The 14,687-nt window shown below is 32.1% G+C and overlaps 1 protein-coding gene across 2 annotated transcripts; it reads right to left on the bottom strand.

Annotated features, from left to right (window-relative positions):
• Nucleotides 1-1,416: 1,416 nt before the first annotated feature.
• LOC103853996 (NAC domain-containing protein 35) lies at nt 1,417-10,724 on the bottom strand. Of its 2 annotated transcripts, XM_009130897.3 has the most exons (4): nt 5,205-10,724; nt 4,479-4,747; nt 3,182-3,590; nt 1,417-3,091 (listed from the first exon to the last, which is right to left on the bottom strand). In XM_009130897.3, exons 1-4 carry the CDS (start codon nt 5,500-5,502, stop codon nt 2,937-2,939), a joined length of 1,131 nt encoding a protein of 376 aa, XP_009129145.1. In that variant the 5' UTR covers nt 5,503-10,724; the 3' UTR covers nt 1,417-2,936. The 2 variants fall into 2 exon arrangements, with proteins under 2 accessions (XP_009129145.1, XP_009129144.1); XM_009130896.3 differs by having other exon boundaries at nt 1,417-3,590; nt 5,205-10,723.
• Between the last annotated feature and the right edge of the window lie 3,963 nt (nt 10,725-14,687).

Raw genomic sequence — 14,687 nt, 5'->3', positions numbered from 1 at the left:
CTTAATGGTTGTGTAAGACGATGTGTAGTGTTCTGTGTTCGTTGTCGCCTTCAAGCCTAGCTTGGTGAACTTAACCTGATATGAATCTTTTTCTTTCTGGTGTGCGGTTGCAAGACTTAGCCGACTTTGATGTGGATTTTAATTTTTCCATCGGATATGGTGAACCTTTGTTCAAGTGTGTCAATGGAGGTCTTGTGACTGAGCCTTTCTGTAACACATGATTTCTATTATGTTGGAAAATGTTTAAAAGAATTGATTTGGCTATTTATGTCAACAAAATGTACTTACTTTTTTAGGTACATATATGTTTAGAACTCTATAGTTAAACATGTTTGGGCTGAAATAATAGAAGGATGGGTGACCAATCAATAAGTGATTCGCGATGCGAGTAAGGATGAAGCACATAAAGAGGTCTTGTGATGATTGAAAGGCTAGTAAACAAGACTTTCGAGTCTCTGATGAGTTAACTCACCGCCCCTCACACAAAATGGGTTCCACGGGTCAGAAGAGCGGGCATAGGAAATCCATCAATCATGGACGGTAAGAACGTTACAAAAACTTACCTATTTTAAGTAATTTATGACATTTTTACATTTTTTCATTCTTTTTAAATATTTTATTAATTGTTTTTACCATAATAATTCGACAATATTTATTTTATATGTCAACCATAATAATTCGACATTTTTGAATGAAAATTTTTCATTTGTAACAAAAATTTAAAATGATTAACAAAGAGTTTTTTTTATTTGTTTACAAAATCAGTGAAACATTGGTATTCAGGTACCCGTTTGGTGATCATTTCTTTCGGATATCGAGATTTTCTGGGTTTTCTCAACTCTAATATTATAAATTTCTACGTGGGTTCCGAATCAGGTCCTCTCAAATCCGGGTGAATTTGGTTTTGATATATAGAAACCTTTTTTTGTCAGCCAATGTATTTAAAACATGTTTAAATATTTGTACCAAAAGTAATCATATACTCGATTTGATTCAGGTTTTTTTTTTATCCAAACTAAAAATACCTATAACCAAATAACTAAAAGTAACCATATTACTAGAGGTGGACATTCAGGTACCCATTCGGGTTCGGTTCAGATCTATTCAGGTTTCGGGTCTTCAGGGTCAAATATTTCACCCCCATTCAGGTATTTCTAAATTTTAGTTCGCGTCCGGTTCAGATCTTTGCGGATTCGGTTCAGGTTCGGATAACTCATTTAAATGATTTTAAATTTTTAAAATTTATTATATACATGAAATTTCTCAAAATCTATAAATAAAATAATATATTGCGTATAAATTTGAATAACATATGTCAAAATACCTAAACTTAACATATAAATTGGTTTGGTTTAAATATTTTATAGAGAATCAATAGATATTTTAAGTATTTTTGGTGTTTTGAGTATATTTTAGTTATTTTATACATTTACTTTTGACTATTTGTATATATATTCAAGTATTTTAGACAACTTAAAAATTCTTATATATTGTGGATGGTTTTTTAATATACATTAAATCTAAAAATAATTAATATATTTAGGTACATAAATTTATTTCGGATACACTCGGATACCCGAAATACTTCGGTTCAGATCGGGTTTGGTTTCGGTTCTCTAAATACCAAAATTTTGAACCCGTTCGGATATACTTCGGTTCATCAAAATTTTGAACCGAAGTATTTTGAACCCGAAATACTTCAGTTCATCAATTTCGGTTCAGGTTCGTTACTATTTTCTTGGATCGGGTTCAGTTCTTCAGATTCGGTTTTTTGCCTACCCTTACATATTACTGATTCGATTATGATTTGATTCAATGAACCTCGAAAATATTTAAATAATTAATATACAATTAGTTATATATGGACACATGCAAAACATATAATAGAAAAGCAAATCTCAATTAATAAAAAAGTAAATTAACATCCGCGAATGCGCGTTGATCAATCTCTAATTTCTCTTTATATCACCCGACCAGACAAGCAGCATTTCGTTTATTAGGAAATCTTGTTCGTGTTAATTACAAACAAAAAAAAAAATCTTGTTTCAATGCTATTTGATGGAGTTGAAATTTAGTATTATCTGCTTTTGAATGAATTACCTGCTATATATATATATTAAATGTCAAAAAAATAATCTAATTATATACTTTAAAACATTTGTTATACACAACTATTTGAACAAAACCACTGTATCAACGTTTTTCTTAATTAAAATACACATGACATATTCGAACAAGGGATAACCAAACTAAAAAGCGTTTAACTATATATTTTGGACTGACATTCGTCCTGATATGTTATTTAAAACGTACGTTTTTTTTACATTGCACTTCCTAGGTTTATTTTCGTCAAACCCTAATTCTTGTTTTTTTTTTTTGCTAAACAAACCCTAATTCTTACACACACGTATAGACAAAACTAGCCAGCGTCTTCATATATTTTCGTCACCATGTTACTGAATTAGGAAAAGTTAATAGATTATTTATCCGCAGAGTCGCACTAATCAGGTTTGACAACTTGGATACAGTCTAAAACGATATAGACACATATATATTGCCAAAACATAATTAGAAATTTGTGATTTAAATTAGTCTACTTTGTGTTGTTTGATTTGTTTCTTATATAAAAAATACAATCGAGTATATAAACTTTCATTATTATTTGCTTTGTTCGATTCTTGGATCAAAATGTTTATCGTTACCTCCGTTCGGTTACATACGTTGTTAAATCGGATAGAATAAGTTGTAGTTCATATATAAATAACTCATAAATTGGATACACGTAGAAAAATCAGTTCCATTACATAATTGCAGCCAGAAAGCAATCGGAGTCTAGCTATTACTAACTTGTTTAAAATACATAACGAGTATACATAATATAGATATAATGAAGCAGCATTATTTAAGGAATTGGTAATGTTCAAAATCTGATTAATTTATCTATAAGGAATATTAGTATAATGATCTTTGTTTCCATCAGGTACTAGTGGATTCCACATCTCCCACAAAGCATTGTTTGGAATCGTCCCTGCAGGGATCGTGTTCATCGCTAACGTCGCCTGCGTTTGAGGCGTTAACGCTGCTGTAGTCGCTGCCGTCACCGATTGCAACGCATTTGCTTTTAGTAGTTGTTGATTATGAAACTGTTGAGCAATTTGATAGTATTGGTGATTGATGTTACCTCCACCAGATATTTGGCTGTAGTTAACGAGTCTTTGAAGATCATCAACTATTGCGGTTTCATCATCTTCTTGATTAGATATTATTGGTGTGTTGCTTGCATCAAAAGGCATTGGACGATAGATGTTCTGATTGGCTAAAGCTATGGTGACGTCAGAATTACTGTTTGTAGTGGTTATGGTGCTACCGTCGCCGGAATATTCGGTTGAGAGCTTGTCGAGATTGTTGTTGTTAAGATTGTTGTCGGAATGATTAGAAGAGGAAGGAAGGTGTTGTTGTTGTTGTCTCACGGCCAAGCGGGATGATGATGATGAGTTATGGTTATGCAGTCTTGTGGATGTAGAACGTGGCAAGGATGGATGATCTTCCACTCCTGGCCTTTTGTACACTCGGCATAATGATGTTTCAGCCTATATATATATACATAAAAACATTGATCAGAGACTTGAGATACATATCTTGTTATAAGTTTATATATGAATATTAGAGAATATGATTTCAACTATATGAAGATTCATTGGTAGAGTACTCTCATTTGACGTATACATATATACACATATGTCAGATTGTGATACATAAATCAGATCACATTTTTCAATTCTGGGATTTAAGACAAATTGATTATATATTTGTAGTTCCTTAGTCATGCTTTCCGTAAACTCATTTAGATTTGTAAACTTTTATATCAAGCTTGGTGTTTTAGCAACAAAACCGAATACATAATGTATCTATCAATTCGCCAGTAAACATGTACATTACTATTTATAAGTAATCAATCATAAGTTTATATAAAGGTTTATATATCTGCCATAGGATTTTTCAAAAAACTGTCTGGCAACTTAAAAATCAGTCATGAATGTAGGAGCAGGAACAATGTGATGAATTGTAAGATCACTAACTAAGCCTCTGCAAGAATTAAGGTATATATAAATAAATGTAGCTAGATATATGAATTTTGAATGTGATAGTTGTGTGTATGTATACGCAGGTAGCTATCTTATTAATGCCTTCTACTAATACATATGGGCCATGGCTAGTAATTTAAAGACTTCATGCGTATGGCATGAACATTTTCTGGATTTAAGCGCAAACGCCGCCTTACATTTAATTATTTCCGTGACAAGCGTTTTGGATCTTATCGAGTCAATTTTGACACGAAAATCAATAAATGTTCATTAAATCAAGATATGAAATTCAAACAATCTAGGGATTTCATTTCAAATTTGCAAGGCTGATACCTAGCTAGCTAGGGTTCTATATATGTGTTTACCAAGAATTGATTAATGATGACTTTATACCTTTTGATATTTCTCAGTTTCGTGGTGAGGGAGGCGATACTCATTCATAATCCAACTGCTACGAGTGCCTTTAGGAGCTTTACCGGAGTAGAAAACTAGGGTTTTCTTTAATCCGATCGGCCGATAAGTCTCTGATCTGATCATCCGATCAGCTCCAGTAGCTTTCCAATACCCCGAAGTCGTTACTCGGTTTGGTCTATCTCCATTTCTATACTTCCGATCTCTTGGCACATAGAAATACCACTCTTTCTCTCCTATAGCCGCCATAGCTGTATATTATTACACATATGTATCATCAAATATACATATATATAATCTTATGATAACACCAAAAATAAGACATCCATTATAAATATTTTATGAAGTTGTCAAGAAAAAAAAAGTATATATATATATATATTAAGTTGTGATTGAGATAAAGATTTTCATAGGCTTAAGAAATGAATAGATGGTAGATTCTTCTGAATTTCATTACATAAACACACTACCATTTTTGGGTTACAGAAAAAGCAGATCAGTTATTCTGAAAAGTGAAAATATAAAGAAGGAAGTGTTGAAAGAAAATGAGAATATAGCAGATCAACATATATAAAATTAATAAGAAGGCTATATAGGTTTAAGAGATCTTAATAAATTGTATATCATGTGTATGTATTAGTGTATATAATAAAAGTTTCAAGTAGCGGTATCTCTGTGTATAATATACATGTGGAATGTTATATTTACCCGGAAGTTCCCAAGGATCATAGCGATAAAGATCTAGGAACGTGATGAGCTCTACATTGAAGCGTTTGCCTTCAACTTTACGGCGAAGATAAAACTCTATGAGTTCTTCTTCGGTGGGATGGAATCGGAATCCAGGCATAACCATGTCTTGATCATGATCATCAGCTTCATCATCATTTTGAAGACGACTCTCGTGGCCGCCTCTGTGAGCATCTTCTTCTATACCTTTTTCATTGTTGTTGTTGACTTGGTTACTCATCATGGTGATGATGCTTGTTGTGGATGGTACAATTGCCATATGTAAAAACTAAAAAGACACTATATGTATATGTGTATGCATGTGTATTAAGATGAAGATGAAAAAAGATTAAGGGTTTGCTGGTTTTTATACTAAACAAGGGAAGGGAAATAAGAGAGATGAAACTGAGTGGTGTTGGGTAGAGATAAGAGAAGGAGAAAAGATTAAATCGGAATGAAACGTCGTCGTTTCTGGAAGTTGAGACCTAACTAGAATAAGACAGAGTGAGTTAAGGAGGAGACAAAGACTTGTCAAGTTGAGGACATGGTGTACACGGTTTTGTTTTCTTAGCCGTGCCTTTGGAGTTTTGACCTTTCTCTCACTCTCCATATCTAGTTCTTTGTTGTCATAAAACACAAATATCTAATAGTTTAACAAGGCTTGTATTATGATGTGTTTAAGAATTTTTTTTTTTTTTTAAAGGCTGTGTTTAAGAAATTAATCCCACACACACGCACGTATATGATTCATTTGGTAGATCATATAATCTTGATTAGCTCCTTTTACCTAAGTATTAAGACCCTATAAAATTCATAAGATTATGTAGTTAGATTCCAGTTACACGCAATAGCCTATTAATTGTTTTTGATCTAATTGAATGTAATGTTCATTGTTATATAAAAAACGCAGAGACATTAACAAAGCCTTCTCATTGTGCGTAGTGGTATAACCGTAAAGGATGCATAATAACATTGTTTTTAAAGTTAATTTGTGAGGAGTTCTGGTTCAAACGCCATACATTTTCTCCTCCGAATCTAAGCTTTTGTTAACTTTTTTCTAAGTGGATTTGTGCTTAGGGCCATAAGAAACGATAATATGTCACTGTTATCAGGTCTCGAAAATTAAAATAAAATAATCCTCCTACTAAGTTTTGGAATATTCTTGTTAAATTATTCATTAAACCGACCAAAGAATTCTGATTGGTGGCCTATAACACTAATATAATAATATGTATTATAAATTCTCACTATTTCACTCGTCATAAATATATTTACGTGTTTTTCATTTGCTTCGTGAACGTTCTTTAACTGTTTTCATTTTAAATTTTAAATGATTTTTTGGCCCACCATATCTTCATTATAAATTATTGTTTTTACAAATATGAATGCGAAACAAACTTTCCATGTGGCTTTTTTTTTGTTGCTAACACTCCCTTATAATTTTCCAAAAGTCAGTAAGAAGCTGAACTTTAGAAGCCTGCATATTCTTCACAACTTTTTTGTATAGCATATCTATGAATATTAAATAACCATCTCCCCTACAATGTTTTAATTATATACTAGCTTATACCATTTCTAAGTTGTTTCATATTAATTATTGATTTAGAAATTGTTATGGTTAAGTTCAGTATGGAAAACTAATGAAAAATATCAAGTCAAAAGAGAGCTGAGGGAGGTGGTAGTGGGGCTTCTACGAAAGAAGAGTGGGGTTTGCGGAACCTTACTCTACGTTTTACTGGCTTTATATCACTTTCTTGTTTAAATTATCAAATGTTTTCAATGGCAGCAATAGTACTTGGCTAGGTATGGTCCAGACTGGCTTGACACTCGCATCAGAATGGAAGCAGCAGGCGCTGTCTGAGGACTCCTCTATCAGTTATCTCGAAGCAGCATTAGAGTCTTCGAGTTTTGATAAATTCTGTTTTATTTTCTAGTCCCTTTTGTTAGGGTTTTATGGTGCCTACTGGCATCCTTTTTTTCTTCAATTTGTTTGCTACTTTGTTTAACTACAGCCGGTTTGGTTGGTAGTTCCCTTGAGGACACATTCAATGACAAAAAAACATTATCAAGTGTTTTCAATTCAAAAGAAATCTATGAATGTACAACAAATAGCATAAGCTGAGTACAGAGAGAATTTTCAAACTGTATGTCGCAGACTAAAACTTACGGAATTTATAAACAATAGAAGAAATCCATTAGGCCATCATGATATCAAAACCGGCTTTTATTTATTAGCTTAGTATATTGGGACATATTTTAGATTAAATATATCTTCATTTTAAACCAAATAAAAAACTAAAATGCAAATAAATTTATATGGTTTTAACTGATATAAAAAAATCTACAAGAATGTAATCTAAAACTTTTGTGGGGTGCACTTCTCACCCGGTGCTTAGGTCTGCGTTTTTAATAGACCCGAATTTAATTCTATTTTAGTTTTAAAAAAAAAGTAATCTAAAACTATAAAATAAAATTTAGCTTATGTGCTTTGTCAAAAACTATATTTTATTAATGTAAAAAATAGATGTATAGGATAGGAAATCGCGTGCATGACTTGGAGTTGGAGCCACGGACAATGGGTGTATAGGATAGGAAATCGCGTGCGTGACTTCGATTTGGAGTCATGGACATGGACCCTTCCAAAACATACATTTTCTATATGTTCCAAGTCTAAGATTTATACCATAAATTAAAGAAAATGATAAATAGGGAAGGAAATAAGTTCATATTTAATTCATACGAGTCTTCCATTGGCTTTTAGCTAGCATAGGGTGGAGAAAATATAGGTATATGTATGTGTGTATATATATTGCAAATACATTTAACTCAAATATCAATTAAAATTGGTCAACTTTTCATATTCATCCAAGAACAAAAATTAAATATCATGGATTTATATGACTGGTTTGATAAATTTTGTATTAAATTCGTTCTATATGCAACTTAATTTATAAAATATTAAAATGATGAAATTTTTGCCTCAGATTTCGATATATTTTACCTCTAACTTGACTTTTTCAAGAAACTACTTATTTCCTATTCTGCTGAAAAATAAACAAATAACAACTTAATAAAAAGCGATAAAATATAGGAAAAGTAACTATATATTATTTATTATTTTATGTAACTAATGATATCATATGTGATATTATTGTCTATTGGTTGCATTATATATCTTGTACTATAAGACACCTCTAACTTCACAAAACAAGGTCTATATAAATTGTCCACTAAAAGTGCAGGATTGTGGTTTTTGTGTCTTGCAAATTTTGGTTAAAACTTCTTACATATAGAATCTAAAAACCTACGTTTTTTACATAGATTACAAGTGATTTAAAAGAAATAATAAACAAACTTAAATAATTCTTTCGCTAAATCTGCAAAATGAAAACTCAACATTAATTGTGATTTAGTAATTGACTTAACCAAGTTGTAAATTTTAGGTTAAATCAGTAATAATATGAAAAGAAAAAAAAAGATTCAAGCTGTTCGAGAAGATGATATATATTTAAGGATTTGAAAGAGGTTTAAGAAAGATGATACTAGAATTGGTTAACTAATCTAAAACCTAAATGTCTTATGAACTTATTATTAAAAGTCTTGTCCTCACTAAAATGAAAATTCCGAAATCGTATTCGTTTTACCCAATAGAATTTCTTTGGATTTGGTTACCTATCAATGCAATCTTTTTAGTCATCCGTTTTGTAGTTATGTGACATAATTTACTTTACAATAAATAATAGAAATTTTAGAACTCCAACTTTATTTTTATGTCAATACATAATAGTCACACTTCTATAATTATGGACCCTTCATTCACCGCCCCATTATTCTAATACTTATAGATATATTTTGCTCTATAAATCAAGATTCGGATCGTATCTTTCACATTCTTGTGTGTTCTAAACTTTCGTTCACTGACGAAAACCTAATGCTACCCATCAAAACAATCTCACTGGTCATCAAATCTGTATATATAGTAAGGTAGTATCATTTATTATAATAACTATAATTGTGTACCTTTTCCTGACATTGAATCTTGAACATTTAGTTTTTATTTATTTCACCAACTTTATTCTTAAATTAATATATTACTAGTCAAAATTTTATAATGGACCCTTCCTTGCAATTATTTATCAGCGGTATCAAGTTAGTTACATGGATCGACCGACCTTTGTATCTAGTATCCTTCACATTCAAGTTCTCTCCTACTAGAATGTTGTAGTAATAAAAACAGTTCTTCTAACGTCAATTTAATATAAGAAATAATTATAACAATATCTTACGTAGTTGGAAAATATCTAGAACAGTAACTATTATACATACATAATGTATTGGGAACAAGGGAGCCACAGGCATTTCGTGGCCTGGGCCTTCTTGGCGGTTGTCAACCCTTTTTCTTGGCTCTTTTTGCATTTATTTAGTTGTTTGTATTCTTATGTACTAATTAATATCTTATGTATGTTTCACTTTCATATTTTTTCATATCCTACATTTTGACTTTCCATATCCGAATCTAAATTTAGTATCCCACAATATGGGTTACGAACAGTAACATCACATACAAGAATTACCCCCAACTGACTTTGAAAGTTTAACAAACGTCGAAATGCTTCCATAAATGCCGTCTTCTTCGCAAGCGATATCATTTTTCGTGAAATTTACAACCATAGAAAGCTCCACACATGTCTACTAGATATATGCATGCAAACCGACAATAACAAATTCTATATTAAAAATGGAATAAATATGATTCAACATCTTATATAATGATGAGCCGGCCAATGACGAAGGTATTGAGCATGACTGATAAGATATTTACAATTTGCTAGAAAATGATAGGAAGAAAGGTAAATTTAGGGAATAACTGGAGCCTGCACGCAGTGCCGTGCGAAAGACCCTGAGGGCCCGAGACAAATAATATAATTTTATCTAGGTTTAAATTTTCTTACAAAAATTATTAATAAAATAAAATTATACAAACTTTTATATTTGTACCAAAAATTTAGAATTTTATAATTATAGAATATAATATATATATATTGAAAATAAAAATAAGATATTTATAATATAGTAGATATTTATATTTATTTACAACCATGAAAAATAAAACTATATATCTATTTATAAATTTATATCTTTAATTCATAGTATAAATAGATAATATTACCGTTGCAAATTCAAGAATCCTAATTCAATGTACAAACTACCATGTGATATAACAATTAACTAAATTATAAAATTAAATGAAATTAATATAAATAATTAAACTAAGTACTAGGGAAAAAAGGGGCCCTAAATTTAACAGTTTTGGAGGGGGCCTAAGGCAATTGCCTCATTTTGTATGCCTTAGGCACGACTCTGCCTGCACGTACAAAATAACGATAATATAAACTAGGGCAATTGTCAATAATAGCACCTTTTGAAATTTATGTCTCAAAAATAGCACTAGAAAGAGAAAGTCACAAAAATGACATTCATTAAAGGGTAAAATATCCCTAATACCCTTGGTTTAAAATTAAATAAACAAATAAAAATAAATAAAAATAAATAAAATAAAAAGAAAAAAATGAAAAAAAAAAATTTTATAGTTTCAGATTATATGTTTTCAGATTCGAAATTTTTATAATTCTTTTTTTGAAATTTTTTTTTGAAATTTTTTTTTATTTTTTTTTCAAATTTTCTTTTTATAATTTAAAAATACTTTTTGAAACTGTTTTTAAAATTTTTATTTTTTATTTTAGTATTTATTTTTTATAAAATTTTAAACCCTAATTCTAAAACCTCACCCCTTAACTCTAAACCCTAAGGTTTGGATTAATTAACCCAAGGGGTATAAGTGTATATTTACCTCTTTAATGAAACCTATTTTTATGACTTTGAGCCTTGAGTGCTACTTTGGGAACAAAAACTTGGTTTGGTGCTATCCTAGTCTTTTTCTCTATAAACTATTTTCACGATGGTTTTTTTTTGAGGGAACTTTATTTTCACAATGGGTTTCGCCGATAATATATAACTCAAGCTTTGAAAGCTGTGATTTTTTTTTTGTGCTCCTCTCTTTGATATTAATTATTAACCAAGCTCCTAAAGTATGTTTTTTTCCTACTTCCTTACAAATGAACAATATTTTTCCTCTGCACTTTTACTATTGGGTCTAAATGGTTGTAAGTTGAGAGGAACACACATTAGCGGAAGTAAGCATTTCTTCTAAAATGTTATTATTTAGATAATTAGATTGTATAAGTTAATGAAATAAGCATTTCTCTAAAACTTCACTATGTCATTAAAAAGAGCAAAATTGGAATTCAACTAGTTCCACACAGTTAAAAAATTGCAATCAAAAACGAAATTTAAATGAAAACTTTATATATTATTCTGCAAAGGAATTGAATAAGTGAACTTATTTGAATAAGACTACTTTTATTTTTGAAAAAAGATTGAATAAGAGACTATTTATAGTTTTAAATTTATTCTAGTAATTATCGTTGGCACAATTTTTTAATTAAATCTATATTTGTCTATATAAAAGCATAACAACTAAAGATAATGGCGGATTATGTACAAAAGGCATACATTGGAAATCATGGGATAAATTATGTGTTCCTAAAGATAATGGCGGATTAGGGTTTAAAGATCTTACAGACTTTAATACGGCGATGCTTGGCAAGCAATTGTGGCGGCTGATCGAGAAGCCGAATACTCTTTTCTCTCGAGTTTTCAAAGGACGGTACTACAGGAATGCTTCACCCCTGGAACCGATCCGATCATACTCCCCATCATATGGCTGGAGGAGTATTACCTCTGCTAGATCTCTGGTTTGTAAAGGACTAATTAAAAGGGTGGGAACAGGGTCATCTATTTCTGTATGGAATGACCCATGGATCCCATCCACTCGCCCGAGACCAGCAAACAAAAACCTTCATCACAGTTACCCAGATCTCACAGTGGATTCTCTCATTAATTCGGAATCCTGAACATGGAATTTATCGGTAATTAGGACTTTGGTGGATCCTGAGGATGTCAAAATTATTGAAAGTATTCCTTTAAGTAGGAATCAGATGGAAGATAGGAATGGATGGCATTTCACTAACAACGGAAAATATACTGTACAATCTGGGTATCAAGTGGAACGAGTCTATCCAGACAAGGAAAAACCACCGGAATTTTATGGACCAACAGTGGATATACTTAAAGCCTACTGCTGGAAAGTAAGATGTCCTCCAAAGATAAAGCATTTCTTATGGCAGTTACTTTCAGGTTGTATAGCGGTTATGAAAAATTTAAAGGCAAGAGGAATACAAGGAGACACATGTTGTGTACGGTGTGGGGATCAGGAGGAATCAATTAACCATGTGTTCTTTGAATGTCCTCCAGCACGACAAATTTGGACGCTATCAAAGATACCATCGAATCCGAATTTCTTTCCTATGAGCTCTTTTTTCGCCAATATGGATCATCTCTTTTGGAGAGTTAACCCAAAAATGGAGGACCATCAGTTTGCATGGATAATATGGTACATCTGGAAAAGTCGGAATAACAAAGTGTTTAGCAATATTGATATTGATCCGAGGGACACTCTTAAGTTAGCGGAATTAGAATCAACACTTTGGACTGAAGCGCAGTTATTAAGGAATCAAAGTTTGGTACAGGAAGTACAGACCAGACCCATCCAGGCGAATGCAGGGAGATGGTGTTTCACAGATGGTTCATGGAAGGATAAGGACCTGTATTCAGGGCAAGGCTGGTTTAGCACTCTCCCGGGTTTTGATGGATTGTTAGGGGCAAGGAATGTACAGGCATGTCTCTCCCCTCTTCATTCGGAGATGAAGGCATTAATATGGGCAATAGAATGTATGAAAAATTTAAGACAATTTCAGGTTACGTTTGCAACGGATTGTTCTCAATTGGTGAAGATGGTTTCGGAACCAGAAGAATGGCCAGCATTTGAAAGCTACCTGGAAGACATTAAGCTTCTCAGAAGAAGTTTCCTCAACTCAGAAATCATTCATGTTCCTAGGACGGCGAACCTTAAGGCAGATAGCTTAGCACGCAGTGCTCGGAAACAATCGTCTTTCGTCTTACATATGGATGCAGAGTTACCACATTGGTTTACAGAGTCAATATGAGTCTGTGAATGTTTGCTGTCAAAAAAAAAAAAAAAAAGCATAACAACGAGCATTTTTTTCGAATGGTAAAAATTCATGAAAACTGAGAAACGCATGTTTACGGCCAAATTTAATTTTAACCCAAAATATGCGTTTTTGAAGGATGACCGCATAAGAAAACCGACCAAATCGCATGGAAGAATGAGACTGATATTCAGTTTTGTGTCTATCTTGTGTGTGTGTGTTGTATGGACCGCCCAACCAATAATGCAGCCACAAGTCTATCGTAGAATTATTTGTCTTCTTTTACACAAAATTACAAATTCCTACTTTTTAATTTCAATTGTGGGGACAAAACTTAATGCATGAATATGATCTTTTCCAGTCGCTCTTACTATCCATTCCTTCAGTTTATGTATTATTTCAAAATAAAAATATTTTTGATAGTACACTATATTTTCATATATGTGAATATATATTGATACTCTCTGTGCTTAGGAATTTGTTTGGACCGACCAGACAGCATCCATCCACTTGTGGAGATATTCGGGAGGTTGAGACTTGAGAGTACATAATGAGAAATATATCGACCGTTGCCCGTTGGAGATTGCGATAACAGATGCTCGTAAATTTTCCATTCAAGAACTTTGCAGACAAACAGTTTGTCTTCACACAAAAAAAAAACTAAATTAATTAATTTTGCAAAAGATAATAAAAGTGGACACAATTATTAGATGAAGTGATGAAATATAATTTGGAATCTTAGTTTTAGGTTTACAACCTATGTACAGACACTTAACTGCAGTCTATAGGAACGAGAGTACATAACTCGACTCGTGAAACTTCCCATACATTTACCATGGTCTTTGACACGATTAAGTTCTAAATCGGTCTCGTGTTATAAAGTTTAGGCTGAAATATTAGAGATATCGTCCAAGAAACTGGAAAAGAATCTTAATTAATATATATAAAAATGGATCAGTTAACTTATCACCAAGTGTGAGTTCAAAAGAATAAAAGAAGAAAACGAGAATGTATGTGTTTTATCAAAAAAAAATGTATGTACGTATGACGTCGTGGAAAAAGGATAAATGACGTGGGAGGATCCGATAAAACAAGAGGCCCACCAGGCACCGTCGGATTAATGAGAATGGGGTCAAAATGCTTGACTCCCTGTCCCTGACTAGACGGACTGACAGTCAGTTGACTCTCTGACTTTTTTCTTTTTAAAATTACACATACAGTTTCTACGTAGAACGCGGTTTTTGCTCTTTTGTTTCCTTTTTTTAACTGAGATATCCCGGACCCATGGAAGGGCCCATACTAATCCCCAAGAGGAGGTGCAGCCCACGGATAGACC

The sequence above is a fragment of the Brassica rapa genome, chromosome A02, assembly GCF_000309985.2.
Source record: "Brassica rapa cultivar Chiifu-401-42 chromosome A02, CAAS_Brap_v3.01, whole genome shotgun sequence".
NCBI classification, from domain to species: Eukaryota; Viridiplantae; Streptophyta; class Magnoliopsida; order Brassicales; family Brassicaceae; genus Brassica; species Brassica rapa.
This window is presented reverse-complemented; position numbering and strand designations above follow the sequence as displayed.

Bases quoted from the DNA above. Each gene is read 5' to 3' on its own strand.
- LOC103853996 (XM_009130896.3), bottom strand. From the start codon at position 5,502: ATGGCAATTGTACCATCCACAACAAGCATCATCACCATGATGAGTAAC. The intron at 4,748-5,204 runs GTAAATATAACA...AATAATATACAG, and splicing joins TGATCCTTGGGAACTTCCGG to CTATGGCGGCTATAGGAGAG. The intron at 3,591-4,478 runs GTATAAAGTCAT...ATATATATATAG, and splicing joins AAACTGAGAAATATCAAAAG to GCTGAAACATCATTATGCCG.